Genomic DNA, 18,979 nt, shown 5'->3' on the forward strand with positions numbered 1-18,979 from the left:
CCATTGCAGAGACATGATGCAGGAACAGTGCAGTCAGTTATCTGTCCAGGAAAAAGAAGACATTAGTAAACAAATGAGCAAAGAAGAACCATCATCAATTATTTGCTCACTCCCAGACATATTTTTATGGTTCTAAAATGTTTGACGCCCAGCGTAGTTATTTTGCGAAACAGGCAAGAAAATTATAAAGTGTACTTAACACTTAACACTTAAGGCCAGAGGCTGTGACAAAGATGTACTTGGACACTTAGACCAGTTCTATAACACTACTGTATTAATTTTGTAAAAAATGTCATGAAAATGACAAAAAAAGATAGGGTTCAAATAATTAAATGTATAAGAAATCTTATACTTAAGTTTGTGCCATTAAAAGATCCTGTCCTCTTTCTGGACGTCTTATATTATCATGTAGATTTTATTATTCTTGAAAAACAGAATATCCCATATAGCAGGAGCTTTTAGGTAAATCATAAATATATTACAGATGAAGAACAGTATATATTAGAAAGAGAAAGTGAAGTAAAATTCTTGCAGAACTGTCCTGCTATTTTTCTTCTCCTAAAAACATGTTTGTTAATTAAGTTTTCCAGTTCAAGCTCCATTAATACATTTATACACCTCATTATTCATAGAAGTGCACTTGAAATGCATTAGAGGGAATGGAAGTGTGCAAAATATAAGAATCTCAACTAATACGTGGTGCTATGTTATGGGTAGTTTTAGTTGAAAAATCAGTACCCCATATCCTTAATCTCCCTACCCTTGCCATTCCCCAGGTTACCACCACACAGACTTTTGAGGAGCTAATAAAAGCATATATTTATAAAAAAAAGCCAGACAGAAAAAAGCTCTTTAACATTCTAAATACAAATCCTGGATTATGGACACATATATAAATGCTACAGAACATATTGCAGTGAATGTTCGAACCTTTCCTGACATGAATGAAGATTTCAATTGACCATTCCGTCTGTGGTAAGAGTTCTAACCCTGCTATGATCCAGGCAGCGGGGCTTGCTGTTCATTCTGTTCATCCTCAGTGTGCACAGAACTCAATAGCTTCTTTGACGTCACAGCATACATGTTGGGTGCAACATTCTCTGGGAAGGGCCTCTTCGACAGGGGCCTGTTCTCTCCTGGGGGCTTGACACTGTTCCCAGGGGCAGTTGCCTTCAGCGGTCTGCCCAGGTCCCCTGACAAGCCATTCCCCAACCCAGATTGCTTGTTGAAGACCTCTCTGTGGACCTCAGAGGATTCCAATGCAGGCTGCAGTCTCAGTGCCTGGCACACACCTTCTGCTTTCTGCAGCAAAACCTGTAAGAGCTTCACAGAGAAAATATAGATTCTGCTTTTAACAATGGTGAGTAATGGGGCAGTTATTTCTTATACAAACTCCCACCAAATACTTTTTACAGGCAGATTAGAGGGCTTAATAATTTGTGTGCTGTGCCCATAACATCAGGGTCTGATATCTGAGTTCTCTTCCCTGAGAGCACTAATGATGACTGGGGTGATAATGTGAGAACTGTGAGAAGAGGGCTAGGACTGGATACCTCTTTCAGGAAGTCATTGTTATTGTTTATTTAAGTGTCCTTCAACAATCAACTTGATATTACCATTCAATTACTTCTAAAGACCAGGTCAATTAATTCCATAGTGCTTTCTTATTGAAACAGGTCAGGTAATAATATTAATGTTACAAGATTAATATAAGAGTTTTACCAGAAGATTAATAGATTCATAGATAATTAATTTCTAAACAGGTACGGTATCCAACATCAAACACGTATTTTAAGTCTGTGCATCATTGGTTCCATTTATCAAACCCATATTATCCAACTCAAGAAGAAAAAAATAAAATAATAATAATTGGTGAACACTTTGTGTAAAGTAACCCCTGGCCACTGGACATGACATAAATGGCAATGTTGAAAACCACTAGAAGAATTTCAACATGCAATTTCCATGACTGCACAGATACACAAAGAACAAATAGGATATTAAGACATTGACTGAAGGCTTTCTATGATGTCAGGAACTGGCAACATTGCTGAGGATAAAAACTATAATTAGCTCCTCAATTACTGGGTACAATTTTCTGATGGAATGTTGTTAAAGGAATATGTAGAAGAAAGATTGTTGAAATAAACCTGATTAGAAAGTTTGGGAAAACAAAGACTTACAATATCTAAAATATATATATATATTTTTAAGAGTAGGTATATGCATTATCTGTTAAATACATGCTAACAAAGATATACATATAATAGTTATTACATAATTAGGATATTGGGATTCAAATTCTTGTTCGTTGTTTGATATATTCATAAAAGGTAATAAGCTTCAATTCAAATACAAAATGCTTCAGACTCTGGATGCCTTTTTTCAAAACGTTGTGATACTGTTAGTTTGTTTTAATTAAAAATGAATGCAAGTGTGTAGAAGGAGACAACTGAACCACTTGGTCTGTCTACACAGTTAGTGTAGAGTAGATGCAGGTATGTGTCAATGTATCAAAGAGACCTGGCAAAAGCTCAGATGGATCTTTAATATATACAATTCAAACTTGGCAAACCTGTCCTACCTTAACAGTAGTACTGGCCTGTTTGGCAATCTTGGGTGCAGAATCCATCAAGTTATTCATCGTGGTTTCTGAAGAAGAAATAATTATTTCAGTAAAGGACAATGGCTAGAAAGACTGACCCTGACTTGACTCTTATTTTTTAGGCTAGACTGCAACAGCATTTATGAGACAACACTCCCTCCTGTCCAAAAAAGCAAGATTAGAGTGTTGATAGCAGGTGAATAATATAGTTAAAGAAAGTTACTTTCAAAATAAGAGGCCAGAAAAGCACATCATTCATCATCTCAAAAGCAGGAAGTCTATAGGTTATCAGCCTGAAAACACAAACTTCAATCAATTTGAGTGTTAACAACCGATGACTGATATTGATACTGTGGCCTCCAGTAAGTTGCTGAAAACACATTTGAATTTCTAAAGAATTTAATTCAGGGTGTTCCCATTAAGTTTAGTACTGTGTCTATTTAAAACATTCTTGATAACTTAAAGAACTGACATAGAATTAACATACAGTATAGGCTACATGATACTCTTGATGTACAGCAGTTTTAATGACCTGCAGGGTCTGGATAAACTGTAAGGAATTATTTTCACTTCATGCATCTGTCTAAACAAATATACTGAAATGCTTGAAATATTGCATCACAGAGTCTACAACTTGTAAGATTCAAAATGTTAAAAAATGGGAATCTTATTTGTGTGGTAAAAAGCCATGACATAAACATGACATACAGACAAATGGTTTGTGGATTATAAAAACAAAAGTCACAAATTGCCTAAGTAGTGAACATGATAAACAGCAATACTGATCATGTGTCAAATGGAGATTATGATATTGTGTAATAACGTGTGTGGGAACCTGCTGCCTTCAAACTGTTTCAACAGCTACAAGACTGAGAAATGAAAAGGGGAAATAAAAATACTTGCTTCTACAGTAGTAAAAGGTTCAGTTTCAATCCCCAGTCAAACAAAACTACAGTAACCAATTTTTCCCAGTACATGTACTGAGCTGACAGCAACCAGAACATGCTTTTGGGATTAGTACATGAAATTAGTACAAAATTATATATTTTTGTAGAACCTCTTAATCATGATGGTAAATAACATTTCCCTGTATGAATTACAGTGCATGACATTTCATATTTTAAAATATATAATTTATATAATTCATAGAAATATATAAAAATAATAGAAGGAATGTACAAAACCTGTCACAATTCTGTTGAGATGTGCACTACTTCTAGAATATATATATTTAAATATATATAATTTGATACAATCTAATATATTCCTACAGGACCATGTAACACTTTCAGAATAGTACTTTGGAATAGTTGTCAAGAACTGATGAGGAAAGGTACTGACATACTTCATTTTAAAATATATCAACATGGTAGGATGAAACTTTATCTGCAAATTCAAGTTTTGTTTCAGTGAATGAGCTATTTGTTCTTTTGTAAACTATGCTGTTTCTTTAACATAGGGGACGGGAGGATTTTCTCCATGCAAATGTCCCTGAAACAGGCTGAATAAACACATCACATTAGAAATCATTGAGGCATCTGTCTATATTATATAACAGTCCAGGTGTGTGCTGCTCATTGATGGATGTGAGCAATGCTTACAGGTAGGGGAGTTAAAAGAAGTGAAACAACTGGGATTCATTAAAACCTCTGACATTGCTGATACTGGTAAGGTGAAGTGGTTTCATGGAAAGACTGAAAACCTAAATCTGCAAAAGCTCTCTTGAAATTATATTATATTATAGACCCAGGTTGGAAAGTATGGATACTTACTGGGATGGTGGAAGAAGGATGTATGTTACAGGTAATATTGTAGCCTTCTTTATCCAATAGTTATAGCTGGCAAATGCCAAATATATAAATTATTTTCTTTCTGCAGGTTCTTTATTTACAGCAGCTTTTACATGCCAACTTATTGGGCACCAGAGTCCTGGTTTTTCATATTATTCCCACACATGCACTTTTCTGCCCAGCCAATTGAGTAATTTCCAGTATCTTTTTATGGTCAAAACCTCCACCCTGAACAAGCTTCATGGTACAATATTCAGGCTCAAGAGCCTGCACGTTATGCTTTGATGTTTCAAAGTGAGACTTTTTTAGGGAACAAACCTGTTCCCCAATGAATCTGAAAGCACACCGTTTTCCCCTACTCTGTGCCATTCACTTTACACATATCACAGAGAACAGGTTCCATTAAACTAAGGCAACTGTAAAAACTGTAACTTATAGATGTACAGTGTAGTGGTGAGGGTTCTGGACACCTGAGTATAGGGTTGTGGGTTCAATCCCAGATGGGGGCCCTGTTGTTGTGCCCTTGAACAAGGTAATTTACCTAGATTGCTCCAGTTTGAAAAAAAAAAAAAAAAAAAAAACAGCTGTAAAAATGTATGTTTCAAAAAATAAATTAAGGCCTATAGTTACAATTGTAAGTCACCCTTGACAAAGGGTACCTGCTAAGAAATGTAATGCATAAATAAGTTTGAATAATTATAATCATTTTAGAACATGATTGGGTTGAAAAAGTAGTTGTAGAAATGAAAACAGGAAGAAATTGATGTCATTAAAAAAGCACATACAATTCTGAATGTGTCAAATTCTTAGAACATGTAGTATTAAAAGTACGCAAAGCGGAGAAATACCTCTTGGAAAAAGGTTTTAATTCCTTTGAAAAAAAATTGAACTCACCTACACTTTTCAAGAACCAAGCCATTTCTTAGAACAGCTACATAAAGAGTATTTTATGTCAGGGAAGAAGGGAGCCAACCATGCCAATTTTCCAGGGTTGCCGGAGAAGGAAGTAACATTTCCCTGGAAACCCTTTCTGTACATCCCCACGAAACGTGGGAAGAATTATGAAATCCATTGTGCAGTCATTACCAAGAAATTTGGGAAGAATATTTTGAAATTTCCCTTTGTTTTTTTTTTTTAAATTAACCAGAAACAAACGGTCAGATAATACAAAAACTGGCTAAAGAAAAGCAAGGAACACCAAGAGCAGCTTATGCATTTCCTTTCTTTCCCGATCCTTTGGTTCATTTGAAGTTGAACAATTTTCGTAGTCACGCCCATTCTGTTGGAATGAAGGTCCGTAACCTGTAAACCCCAAAGCAATGTGCAGTGTAAAAGCACTTGTCATCTTTTCAGGCACTGGGTATGATCTGTTTGTTCTCCTTGAGCCTACTGGCACATAAGGTAGAAACAAGATATCTCCATGTCTTTGCAGCATGTTTTGGAGTTTGGCCACACCTGAGATGTAGGTCTTTGAGTTCCCCCCTTTGGTTTCTCATCCATGTCTTCATCTGCTTTTAGGGGTCCATCTCAAAGCCGTTTTAGATATTTCTCCTGTCTCCCTTCATAAAACATGGCCAATGCATTTCTATCTTCTTGTGAGAAGTGAAATATGCTCAGACCCCATTTTGCACTGAGGATACGTTCTAGCAGAAAAGAGTGGCAACCGAATCAGTGCTAAAAGGGATCACTATAAAACTTTTAATAGAGGCACCTTCCTGACAGAATTATTTCTTACCCATGTATGATAAATTATGGCTAGTGTTGGTAAACACAAAGTATTTAACAATTTAGATTTTTTTTTTATACATTACATTAAAAACACTTAAAACATTTCTTACTTTAAAATTATGAAAAGTTTTTTTTAACCAAAAATTTTAAACATCAGGTTTCAGTAAAACATTTTTTTTTTTTTTTAATATGCACAAAGAAAGTGATGGGTGTATATCACCACTCCAGTTCATAACACTGCGTTTTAATTCACAGAATGTAACTTAACATGATGTAAAATGACCGAATATATATTACTAAATTGAATGCAGCCTTATCACACCCATCAAACACGAACACCGCAAAGCAGCTGAGGGAGACGAAGTGGCAGGTGCTGATTGGCTCCAAGCAAACACTTTACTTTATGTATAGAGGTTCTCATTGGCTGAGCGAGTGCAAACAAACATGTTGTCAGTGAGCTATATCGGTTCTGACTCGTAACTTTTGACCTGCATTATGGATTTCCAATTGTATTTATTTATTAGTAGATATTTTTGTTCCATCCAAGGCAAGCACACTGTGAGTCAGTGTTATATGGGGTAGCACTGAGGAGAGGGGTCTGAGTGTATTCATATTCTAGTGCCAAGTTTCTTTCAGACGCAATATGTTGGTAATTTTCCCTTGCCAGAAGAGGTGCATGATGTTTCAATGGCATTTGGATACACTGGTGTATAGTAACAGCCTAAAATGGATTTTAATCAGACGGTTTACCTTGCTGCAGATCTTTTTTTACTTCTTGTGACTGCACTGTTTGCTTGTATAATCCCTATAAACAACAGGAAAATGCATATGTTGATTTAATATGAGTAATCTCTGCAAAACACAACACTAATTTTGGTTTCCAAAAGAAAAAGCTTGATTTCCCTTCTTTCACAATTAATATGTCAGATGTATTCTCTTTCCAGACTTACTCTTCTAAATTATGTACTTTGTCTAGTAAAATAAAACACTGGACAATTTTAGACTCTTCTTTGTCTATGTTTTGTATTTTTCAGTATTATTGTAAATTCCCTTTTTTGTAGACAGGGTGTCACAATCTGTAAGGCATACGTAAATCAACTCACAAGAGACACCTCCTGGTCATTTATTGCTAAATACTTTTTCTCTACCCAAACCATTTCAAAATCTAATCTTTATTGGCATTTGCTGGTAAACTTTATCAGAGGGCATTCAATTCAAAATACAGCTTTCTGGATATAGCAAGTGCTGAAATTAGTATAGTATATGCTGATATGAATATGACATGTTGAAATTAATAATATCTCATAATGAAATTAATTTATCAGTTATGACAAACTGAAATGAGAATGCCTGGTAAAACTAATACTCATTTTATTCAGTTATATATCACATACTGAAATCAATTAATTTTTGTAATTAATGAACATGACATTATAAGCATTGAGAGTGATGTACCCATACAAATGTCACAAAGAACGCCACAGCTAGAAATCCACCAGATAGTGTGCCTGGTATAACTCACGTGAAAGTCCAACAAACTCATATACTCATACACCTATTCATATCAGCCTGTGAAAAAATGATTTAAAGATTTGTTACATTCAATTTAACACGTGTCATTTTAAGTTCAGCATGTGATACACTTATTTCAGTATTCATTTTAGTAGGCAATAGAGCCTATTCATTTGAACATGTTTCAATCATTTCAGTAGGTGATAATCATTTGAACACGTCATTAATCCCAGCATATGCCATACATATTGATCTGGCCCCTGACATAATTGATTATGTTTTTATTTGTAAAAATAAAACGATGCTGTTACTAGTGTGTTAAAAATATAAAGTTAATTAACAAGTAAAAAGGTACCATAATTTCTCTTTCAGCTTTCAATGATCTGACAACGTAGGGAAGGATTTTCTTGGGACAGTGGCTACGTTTCATGGCAGTTTCCAGGATGTTCTCATCAAGTAGGTCATCCAGGCTCTTTGAATCCGCATCTGGGTTCACACAGCAAATAAACACACAAAAACAAAGACAAAACCATAAAACAAAACATTTATGTTGTGTGATCAACTCACTCTGCTAAATTATGTTTCATTTTCAATTTCTGTACTTTAACAAATTACTAAAACATAAAGCAGTCCATTGACAACCTTCATTTAACTGCCACCAGTATTGCCAGATCGGCTTATTCTCCCTCTCTTTACTTCACTGGAAATTTAGGAGAGGATTTTGGGAATAGCCACCAGGCAACGTTATTAGTAAAGGATAGTAAATTCTCTCATGTCAAGAAAATACATAAATCCACAAAATGTCTCACCATGAATAACTTCGTCAGGTGCGTCCTCCCAAGACTGACCGTTACATTTTACGTTATCTTGAACAGCTGTCTCGAAATCCTGCAAATAACATCGTATTGTTTTACTGCATACATGTAGTCTGAAACATAACCTTACATTACTAACATGGTATTTTATTTTGATTCTCACAATGTCAATAAACTAGGTGTCTGGTCTGTTCTCTTCCTCGGCTCACTCACCCACAGCAAATCCTGCAGTGCTCTCTCCCTGGCTTCTCCCGAGATGTGGGGCTGTCCATCCAACACCTTTTTCAAGATTACCCGATACTTCTCCAATTGCTCGACAACTAATGTCTTCGAGTAACACTCCACTCTGAAATCCTCCTCCTTCACCTCCAGCTCATCTCTGCACGTTTTCATATCGTCAAGAGTGGATTTAATATTTGTGTTTGAAGTGACGCCTGATTCAAACTCACCACCATCTCTGGAATTTAGCGCCATTTCCTTCAAATGTTCCAAGACCCGGATGTTGAAGCTAGTATCGGACACGGCAGGAGTGCAACATAAAATGAGCCCCGGTGGAAACATGTAGTACATATAGTTCCGCAAACGAACCGAGCTGCCGCCGTAACACAACATACATTTTTCTAGTTAAACAATTATCAACACATTATAATAATCATTCAGTACATTTTATAAGAGACGAATGTGTCTGCTTATAGAGTCGGAGTCACCGAAAAGTTTGACAACTCAAAAAAGTTCTCGTCAGAGCGAATGAGAAGCTTTATTGACTGTCACTGTCATATCTCTGCTGCAGAGTTTGATAATGTAAGAACTAGATTAATTCAATTCAGAAATAAATTAATGTTCGCGTTGTTGAAAAACACCAGCACTTGGTACTCGTATAATTATATATTTGTGAAAGTTTAATGTATATACATGCACAACAGTTTGCTGTAGCTCTCACAGTTTAGTAACCAGTAATATTAAAAACAGATTAAATGTACATGGAGTAATTGTGTGTATGTGTGTGTGTGTATGTATGTGAGAGAGAGAGAGAGAGAGAGAGAGAGAGAGAGAGAGAGAGAGAGAGAGAGAGAGAGAGAGAGAGAGAGAAGATATTCAGCCTGTCTTTATCATTCTAGGACATTGAAGATGTGATAGAAAACGCTAAAAAGGTAAGTCCAATTTATGTAAGGCAACCAGCAGCTCTTGATTAAAGCAAATGTGTAGACGTGTACCACTTTTTGAAGTTGTACTAAGACAATCTGTGATTTTTTTTAATTAATTAGTGACTGAAACAAACATTATACTATATATATATATATATATATATATATATATATATATATATATATATATATATATATATATACACACAGCTCTCATAACCACGGAATGTCATATTTCATCATATTTACAAGACTAACAAATGCAATATTTGCTTTATCGCAGGCTGGACTCTTGGCACTTGTTGCAGTAGCAGAACATGCTGGGGAGTTTGAAAAAATCATAAAGCTCTCTGAAAGGTAGAGTATTTGTGGCCAGCCAATCACAAAAAAGCTAAACCTTCATGCCAAAAACTTATTTCATCAGTGTTATTTTTTCTTAACTTGCTATGTATAGAATGTGTTGTTCTTGAAAAGATAAAGGTTGTTCGGGTAGGCCTACAATCTGTGCACAGGTATAAAAGCTGTCAAATTGAAATGGAATAGGTTAATACATTTCTATCTTTTTTGTTTTTCTCCTAATTCTCACTATGAAATGCTCCTTCATTATTCTGCTTGGTTTTGCTAGTAATAAATAAACAGTCATTGCCAAAAAGCTTTAAGATGTAATACATGGGAACAGGAATAGAATATAATTGAACCAGAAACAGGATACTATAAGAGATTAAAAACATTTCTTCCCCACAGTTGTTCAGATTGGTCCCAAATCTCCAGCTTTTCTTCTCCTCAGGTTCTCGGGGTTTGTTTATCCATGTCTTGGTGTTCATCCAGTCCAGGGAATCCCTCTGCAGCAGAGAGGGGCAACAATTCAGGTAGCAGTCTGCAGGGCAGTGAGAGCTGCTGGAGGGTGGGCATATGTAAACTGAAGGGATAAATATATGAATGGATCAATATCTATAGGCCAGGGCAGGCTGGGTAATTCTCAGTTAAATGTTACGAAGAGAATAATGTTGTTTCATGGGCAGCTGCAGGTTCAGAATATTAACAGTTTCACTTCCATCAAATTCTCCATTTGTAAACCAGCTGGGCTGTGAGCATCTTGCCTTGCAGTGCCGAATGCCAAAAATTGTGCATGCAGACTTTGATAATATGCATTTCAGAGGGTGTATAATGATTTAATTCCTCCTGGACACTCATGGAGTTGTTTACTCATTACTAATTAAGATGTGGGTGAAAAGGGGAACGAATGATTGGAAATTACCATGTAAAAAGTAATAAAGTAACGAAGGTTTAAATTCATAATTCTGAGAACTAAAACCTCATTGGCTTTCCCCTTTTGTGCGAGACCCTTTACTAAATCCTGAATGCACAAAACCTTTAAATGGTCCATTAGCAAAACTGAAATACAGTTCTTAGTGTGCTTTGTACAAACACTTTATTCTTCACTTTTAACAGGATCTAGATGCTGCCCTGCCTCTGATAGAGAAATACAAGGACCATTTAGTAGCCATTGGAGAGGTACTGCACAAATCTTTCCATGTCTATTCTCTCAATGTTATCACTGAAGTAATTAATGTAAACAGGGCCTCAACCTTCACAATCACACTTCAAATGTTCGAACATTCAACTTAAATTATTGTATTGTGGTTGTTGTGAAATTAAACATAGAACTCTAATGTCCTGATTGAGAGATCAGTGGACCACAGGCCATGAAGCAAATGGTTGCAAAGAAAATGAAAAAATTGAAGAGCTTCAGCTGCTTTTAAAAAAATATAATTTTCACTACCTTTCAATTCCACACAGGTTGGTCTGGACTTCACGCCTCGATACATCACGGGTGACACCCAAAAGGATGAGCAGCGACAGGTGTTAATCCGCCAGGCTGAGATAGCTAAAAGACTGGATTTACCTCTGTGAGTGTCTATGAGAAACATGATTATTCATAGTTAGGGCCCTGTGTTTTATGTGACCTTCCTTCATAGGCTGAACTTTGTTCCTCCCACCGCAATTCTGTTCAGTTAAACCACTTATTGATTAATATCCTCCCAATTGCTTGAATCATCTGAATTAGCCATTCTAATTACATACTTTAGCATGTTGAATAAGCGGCAGCAGCACCACACATTTATTTAGTCATGCATCTCTTTATTACTAATAGTCTTATTCAGAATTATTTATTAGAATGTGTAAATAAATAATTTAAATGTTACAGTTTACTAATAGGAAAACATAATTTGTCAAAAGAAGAGAACAGCACTGATTCCCAGAACAATCTATATGAAATACTGAAATCTTGTTCAGCAATACTGTAACACATATATTACATAATAATAATAATAATAATAATGCAAGGTTGTTTGCAAGCAGCATTTTAAGTGTAACTTAAAGTTTCATGAAATAAATTGTCCTGTGCATTAAGTGTGAGCATTGTCAGTAGCTTAACTGTGCTTTCTTGCACAGATTGATGTTGTTCTGTAAAACGTGGCCAAAAGAAGAAACGCTTCAAGGTTGCATCCTCGGTGTGAGATTGCAAAATGTTCGTTAATCTCCTGTTGTTTAAAGGTTTTACAAGGATTTTCGTTAATCTCCTGTTGTTTAAAGGTTTTACAAGGATTTTCCTTGTAAAACCTTTAAACAACAGGAGATTAACGAACATTTTGCAATTAATACTTAACTTAACTTAACTTGATAATCTCCCATGTGCTGCTCTTGCAGAGTTGCCACGTATGTTACTGCCCATAATGAATATATTTTTTGTGTCTTTTAGAAATGTCCACTCAAGATCTGCTGGAAGACCTACAATCAGCCTGTTAAAGGAGCAAGGTACCACTTTATTAAATTAAAGTAACTTGATATAGAAGGCTCAACTAACTATTACAGACTAACATCTGTCTAAACCAGAAGTTCCCAATCCTGGTCCTGAGGACCCATTGTCCTGCTGGTTTTTGACCCAACTGCACCCTTAGTTAATTAAGTTAATTGAACTAATAATTAGCTTTAATTTACTTTTAGAATGATTTCAAGTACAAAACTGAGAATGTGGGTGTGTTATACACTTCTATATTTAACCTGACCTCTCCAATGGTTTAAAATGATTAATAAGCTCTGATTAGACCAATTATTCGTTCAATTAAGTTCAGGTTATGAAAAATAAGACCCTTTTCAATCAGGGTTATGATGTCATCTGACGTTTTCTTGTTGACAAGCAGAATGACAGACTCAGCAGTTACTTTTACAAGAGGACAGACTCACAACCTATTTAATGTAGCCTTTAAGTAATGCTTTAAAGCAGGGGTGCTAGATGTCCAATGGTGGTGGAGTGGGATTACCTTGAATCGCTACAGGGAGTAAGAACCACTGCTTTAAAGCATCCCTGCCTGTGAATACCAACCTGGGTGTCTACAGTATTTGAAACACTCCTTCACAACAGACGATTCAGAGATCACCTTGGACAGGCAAGAAGTGCTTGATGGAGACTTGCTAATGGACTGCCAGAGGGCTCAGTGCTGGCTCCATACTAGTCCAACATATATATGAATGATATACAAAAAAAAAACTTATCCCATAGATGAATTTATGTTGATGATCTCTGTCTTGCCAAAAAAGCTCTGTCCTTTTGCACTTTGGAACAGCCGGTTGCATTAAACAGCTTAAGTAATTCTTAAGCTTAAGTTGTTCACATATGGACATTCCCCCCGTACCTAATAATTAAAAGTGTTGCACAAACCACCTTAAGTTTTCCCCTTAGGTTAGGAAAACCCTTTATGTCTGTTGCGATTCAACTTTTTCTTCAGCCAATAGACTGTAAGCTTACTGAGCACTGCGGGCCAGTTATAAACAGGCTTTAAGGTACCTGAATGGGAGCCTTAAGTTATTTTTTATTAAAGATACCCTTTAATCATTTTTGCAACCATTAACTACCTTAAGGGAAATATTTAAGTATATTCACTTATGTGATCAACTTAAGTAGGATTCCTTAACTTCTCCCTAAGAAATGTAACTTCAGTATGTTTTATGTAACCAGGCACAGGCCCTGAATGAAGATCTGACAAAGTGGACAGATTACTGCAGTACATGGCGATTCAAACCACTCTCTGCCATAACAGTAACCAGTGCATCTCACCTTAACAATGCTAGTGCCAGCAAAGAACGTGAATGTCTACATGAATGCCCAGAAACTAAAGCACAATCCTACCCCAATGAATTTGGGAATGACTGTAGATGTGTTTGGCCTTCTGGAAACATCTGAAGAAAAGCAGCAAAGGTCAAATCTAGGAACAACCTGCTAGCCTAGCTTTCTGGTTCAATGTGGGGCAGGGCATTGGACATTGGAAAACCCAGAAGGCTAGTGATTTGTTTCACAACAACAATGGACTGATAATTGCTCTTTCTCTGTTTTGTGTGTGTCTACTAGGGGCGGAGAAGGTTCTGCTTCATGCTTTTGATGGAAAACCCTCTGTGGCATTAGAGGGTGTGAGGGCAGGATATTTCTTTTCAATCCCCCCCTCCATAGTAAGGAGTGAACAGGTGATCTGCATTGTTTATTTTGCAAATATACAATAGAAACAGTCTTGTATCTTCAGCACACATTCAGCTTGTTGGCACTTGCACAAGAAACAACCATCATATCAAACAGTTCCAACCTGTCACAATTTGTAAAATGGTACTTTTTATAAATTAAATTAGACAAAATTGTCAGGATGTGAACATAGTAGATACAGTGTCTTGCGAAAGGATTCACACCCCTTGGTGTTTTTCCTATTTTGTTTCATTACAACCTGAAATTTTGATGCATTTCAATTAGATATTTTTATTTACACAACCTACTTAACACTGTGAAGAGGCAAGAAGATTTGTTATTGTGAAAGAGTTAATGCAAAATAAACAACTGAAATGTCTTGGTCAGAGAAGTATTCACCCCCCTCAATCAATACTTGGTAGAACTACCTTTGGCAGCAATTACAGCTGTGAGTATTTTTGGGTAAGTCTCTACCAGGTTTGCACATTATTATTATTATTATTATTATTATTATTATTATTATTATTATTATTATTATTATTATTTTTATTTCTTGGCAGACGCCCTTATCCAGGGCGACTTACAACATAAGTGTAAAACAAAGTGCTAAGCCACTGCAGTGTTGCTTTGGTCGTGTGCTTCAGTGTGTGTTTTAAGTTTTTTGCAGACTGAAACAGGGTTTTTTGAAAGATTTGCCTATATTTAGATCCCTCCATTTTGCCCTCTATTCGGACAAGCTTTCCAGTCCCTGCCGAAGCACAGCAGTTCCATAACATGATGCTGCCACCAGCATGTGTCACAGTAGGGATGGTGTTTCCTGGGTGATGTGTTGGGGTTTACTTCAGGCAAACACTTTGCATTTTAGTTTTTTGTTTAATCAAACCACAGAATCCTTTGCCACATCTATTTGCAAATTCCAAGCAGGAATTTTTCCCCACACTTCCTTATAGGCCAGAGAACCTGAGCTTTTGCTGACACTTGATTGTTTCTCCCATCTCAGCTATGGAAAAGCTGTAGGTCTTTCAGAGTTGTCATTGGCCTCTTCGTGGCTTCTCTGACCAATGCCCTTCTTACCCAGCTGATCAGTTTGAGAGGACAGCCTGCTCTAAGTCTGGGTGGTGCTGCATACCTTCCAATTCTTAATTCTTAATTGTACTGTGTTCCAAGAGATATTCAAACTCCTTGGTCCTCATGGTTGTATCTTTGCTTTGAATGCACTACCCAACAGTGGGACCTTACAGAGACAGGTATATTTAATCTGAAATCATGTGAACCATTTTATTGCACACAGATAGACTCCATTCAATTTATTGTGTGAATTCTGAAGGCAATTGGTTGTACCTGAGCTTATTTAGATCTAATTATACTTAAATAATGAAGACTTTTTATTTAAAAAAAAAAAAAATCATCAGGTTTTCATTTTCAGTTGACTTGTTTTTTCACCTCCCCATTGTTTCCCAGTGTGCAGTGAGTAACTTATGTAAATGAGAAGGAAACAATTCCTAGTTGGAACAACAAAATGTGAAAAGTGCAAGGGGGATCAATACTTCTTATAGCCACTGTTAGAATCTAGAAAATATTGGTTATAACTTTGTAGGTATTTCAATTTCTGATCAGTTATTGTATTGTAGTTAAATTGGGCAATATGTTTGTTCTAATACCAAACGTTTGTATTAAAATCAAGTCAAGATTTTGCACAATTGCTTTCCACAAACAAATGTGTTACATACAAAAGTACTACTGCCACTTGTCACGTAGGTGACAGCATAGCTTTAATGATTTTTGTATTTTTTCTAAGAAGCAAAAGCTAGTGAAACAGCTACCACTGGAATTCATGTGTCTGGAAACAGACTCTCCCGCTCTTGGACCAGAAAAACAGGTAAATAGATTTTTACAAACTGACATACTTTTAGTAAAAATTTCCTTAAATCCCTTTGTCTTGAACTGACTGACAAGGCATTCTCCTATAGCCTGCATCCCTGAATTGAACATCACCTGAACATGTATTCAATTGTTGAATTGTTTAATGGAAGGTAGAACATTTTACAGAGTGAACAACCTTTCCTGCAAAATAAATGTACATCTTCAATAACCCTTGTAGGAGATACAGAGTCACTAATCTCTAATCCCAATTGTAAGCTGTTTTTATATCACTTATAGAGGAATACTATATTAATTGTGTATTTTATTAATTGCATTTTCTTGTTTTTCCCCAAAAAATATTATAAATCAGATGGATCAGACTAATATATTTGGTTTAATTCATGGCTTGAAGTTTCATACCACTTTTAGATGGTATTTTCTGAACAAGTATCAAATGCATTTTATGTACTGGAATAATTTATTGTTTCAATACCCAAACAGTTGTTTCACAGATAGATTTAAGAATTATAGGCTTTAATTATGGTCTGGGTACACTGCTTAGTATTTTCCAACATGATTTCATGACAGGATTGGCAACTGGTTGTATATAAGTTTGGTTTATTAACTTACCACTCTGTCTCCTGAGTCAAATTGTAGACAGAAACGGTTCTGAGTTAAGAACTCAGCTGCATTGAGATATGGTGCTCTGACAACATATTCTGGGTGACTGCTTTTTCATTAACATTGGCATTGAGTGCTCTGCCTCAGTGACTGCCTGCTGTATGGAACAGAAAGCATGTCACAGCCGTCTGTATTGCAGGTGAGAAATGAGCCGGCGAACATATCCTTCTCTGCAGACTACATTGCTAAAGTCAAGGGCATCCCAGTGGAGAGAGTGATGGAAGTAACAGCGCAGAACGCACTGAAGCTCTTCCCCAAACTCCAGAAGTTTGTCCGAATTTAACAGATGACTATATGGGAGGTAGAAAATGTGTATCTCTTCTGGTTTAATGATGATTCAATAATTAGACGATCTTTTGCCTTGCCCACTCACTGACAGTCTTTTCAGAAACTTGAATCTTGTTAGTTACCAAAGCATGTCACAGACATTATGGCGTGAAAGATCTAAAAATCCCTCATAACATATTACAGTGAGTGGAACAGTGTGAAATTCAATACACTACCAGGAAAATTACAAATAGAATAAAACTAACTAAATCAAACTATCTATTTGATAACTAACTATTATCAAACTAAACAATTTAAATTTTTTGGACCTAACATAAAGCCCTGATCTGGAAGAACCATTTCAGGGTCAATGCTCCATGACTTTCAATAAGAAAAATTAGACTGTCAGAGATTTGCAACAGAAGAGTGACCCTTGACCTTTTAAACATTTTCTCTAGAAGGGACATAAAACTGAGACGGCAATAAACCTGTCTTGGGAGTTGCATGATATACAGACACACACATCAATGCCATACAAATTTGAGGAAATCCAATAAAACACGAGTCACTGGGAAGTCTTTAGAATTGAGGATGAGCTTGAAGAACACCTAATTGCAAAAGAAGCAAATTATTGTGGTTAACATGGAAAGGATTTATAATTTTAAAAACTGTCTAACACAGCCATTGTATATCATGAAATTAGTCTTTTAATAAAAAAAAAAGCCAAAAGCTGTCTCCCTTGTCTTCAGTCTAAGAATGTTTTATGCTCCTAAGGTGTTTGCAAATGCAAAATCTGTAAATTATTTTGTCCTAGATCAATTTCTAATTTTGACTGGACTGTCATGTATTGAAATGTATACATTAAAGCAAGTTATGTACATGCTCTCTATCGTTTGATTCTTATTCTTTTAAATAAAATATTTTATAAAAACAAAAGTTTTATCCTGTCCTAGATGACAACAGCTTTTGTTGTAAAGTTAACATAAAACATGTTAAATTCAACCCTAATAATATACTATACATGCAGCATGATCCAATAGTGTTCACAATTGTATTCCTGTTACATTTTCAGATTACACATTTTTAATAAGTATTCCATTACAGTGTCAGAAGAGTTATCTGAATATTGACTGTAACACAGTCACTTTTGATTGTTAATTTTGTATTTAATTTATTGTTTGCTTTACTTCTAAACCTATTTAATTTCACTGACTTAATTTTCTTTACTTTGTCACACTTTTGAATTTTGGTTTGATTGCACCAGGTTGTAAACAGCATTAATGGTGACTAATTGAATAAGCATTGAATGATTGGTAGAAAGACAGCTCCTTCTCCCCAACCCATTAGGTTTTAAAGGTAGGTGCTTCTTATTTAGTTTGAAGCTGCCTGCTTGAGGCTGTGTTTCGTTTAAGGTTAGTTTGGGCTGTACAGATTGCTCCCACATCTACTGGATCTGCTAAGAACTAATTTGAATAATAATACAAGCTGATTTAGAATGTAAATGCTCAACTAGATCACTATCTCAATGTCAATCTCTCGCTCTATCCAACTTAACTCTCTCACTGCACAACTAATACGCATGTGCACCTCCTTATTCATTCTGAATCCTTTGACTAGATGGGCAATATTAATTCTGTAACAGATCTGATAGGTCGAAGCCTCAGAGGATATTTGTACTGTGTATTGTGTATTGTGTACTGTGTATTTTGGAAGTACAGTTCAGAGGGGGATGGATATGATCATCCTATGGTTCTGTGGTTCTACCCTAGAGGGTGCTGCTGAGAGTACTGACCTTCACTGCACATTTTTTTTCTTCTAATTTTTTTATACCATCCTCCTCAGTGAAATTAATAAAAATAATGAGACCTTTTTTAATGTTTCATTTTTTTTATTAATTTCACTGAAGAGAATGGTCCTCCCCTTCCAAAACTACACTATAAATTATATAACTACACCAAAGAGGAAAAACATTCATAAATGACAAAATTACAATACACATAACAGTGTTAAAATATAATCTAACAAAATAAACTGTATATATGCACACAAAATAATAT

General features: G+C 35.8%; 2 protein-coding genes across 3 annotated transcripts; one reads left to right on the forward strand and one right to left on the reverse strand.

The window, feature by feature from the left end:
• Positions 1–793: 793 nt before the first annotated feature.
• On the reverse strand, positions 794–8,961 carry nsl1 (NSL1 component of MIS12 kinetochore complex). The gene is made up of 6 exons (XM_066704033.1): positions 8,664–8,961; positions 8,445–8,523; positions 7,991–8,121; positions 6,874–6,928; positions 2,585–2,652; positions 794–1,323 (listed from the first exon to the last, which is right to left on the reverse strand). Exons 1-6 carry the CDS (start codon positions 8,922–8,924, stop codon positions 994–996), a joined length of 924 nt encoding a protein of 307 aa, XP_066560130.1. The 5' UTR covers positions 8,925–8,961; the 3' UTR covers positions 794–993.
• A 49-nt stretch (positions 8,962–9,010) lies between these two features.
• LOC136749644 (putative deoxyribonuclease TATDN3) lies at positions 9,011–17,805 on the forward strand. 2 transcript variants are annotated; one of them, XM_066704157.1, is made up of 10 exons: positions 9,011–9,251; positions 9,569–9,601; positions 9,879–9,952; positions 10,383–10,464; positions 11,048–11,110; positions 11,396–11,505; positions 12,360–12,415; positions 14,007–14,119; positions 15,910–15,990; positions 16,795–17,805. In XM_066704157.1, the coding sequence occupies exons 1-10, from the start codon at positions 9,198–9,200 to the stop codon at positions 16,936–16,938; spliced, it is 810 nt and encodes a 269-aa protein (XP_066560254.1). In that variant the 5' UTR covers positions 9,011–9,197; the 3' UTR covers positions 16,939–17,805. The 2 variants fall into 2 exon arrangements, with proteins under 2 accessions (XP_066560254.1, XP_066560330.1); XM_066704233.1 differs by having other exon boundaries at positions 15,913–15,990.
• The last annotated feature ends 1,174 nt before the right edge of the window (positions 17,806–18,979 follow it).

Source organism: Amia ocellicauda, chromosome 1 (assembly GCF_036373705.1).
Source record: "Amia ocellicauda isolate fAmiCal2 chromosome 1, fAmiCal2.hap1, whole genome shotgun sequence".
Taxonomy (NCBI): Eukaryota; Metazoa; Chordata; class Actinopteri; order Amiiformes; family Amiidae; genus Amia; species Amia ocellicauda.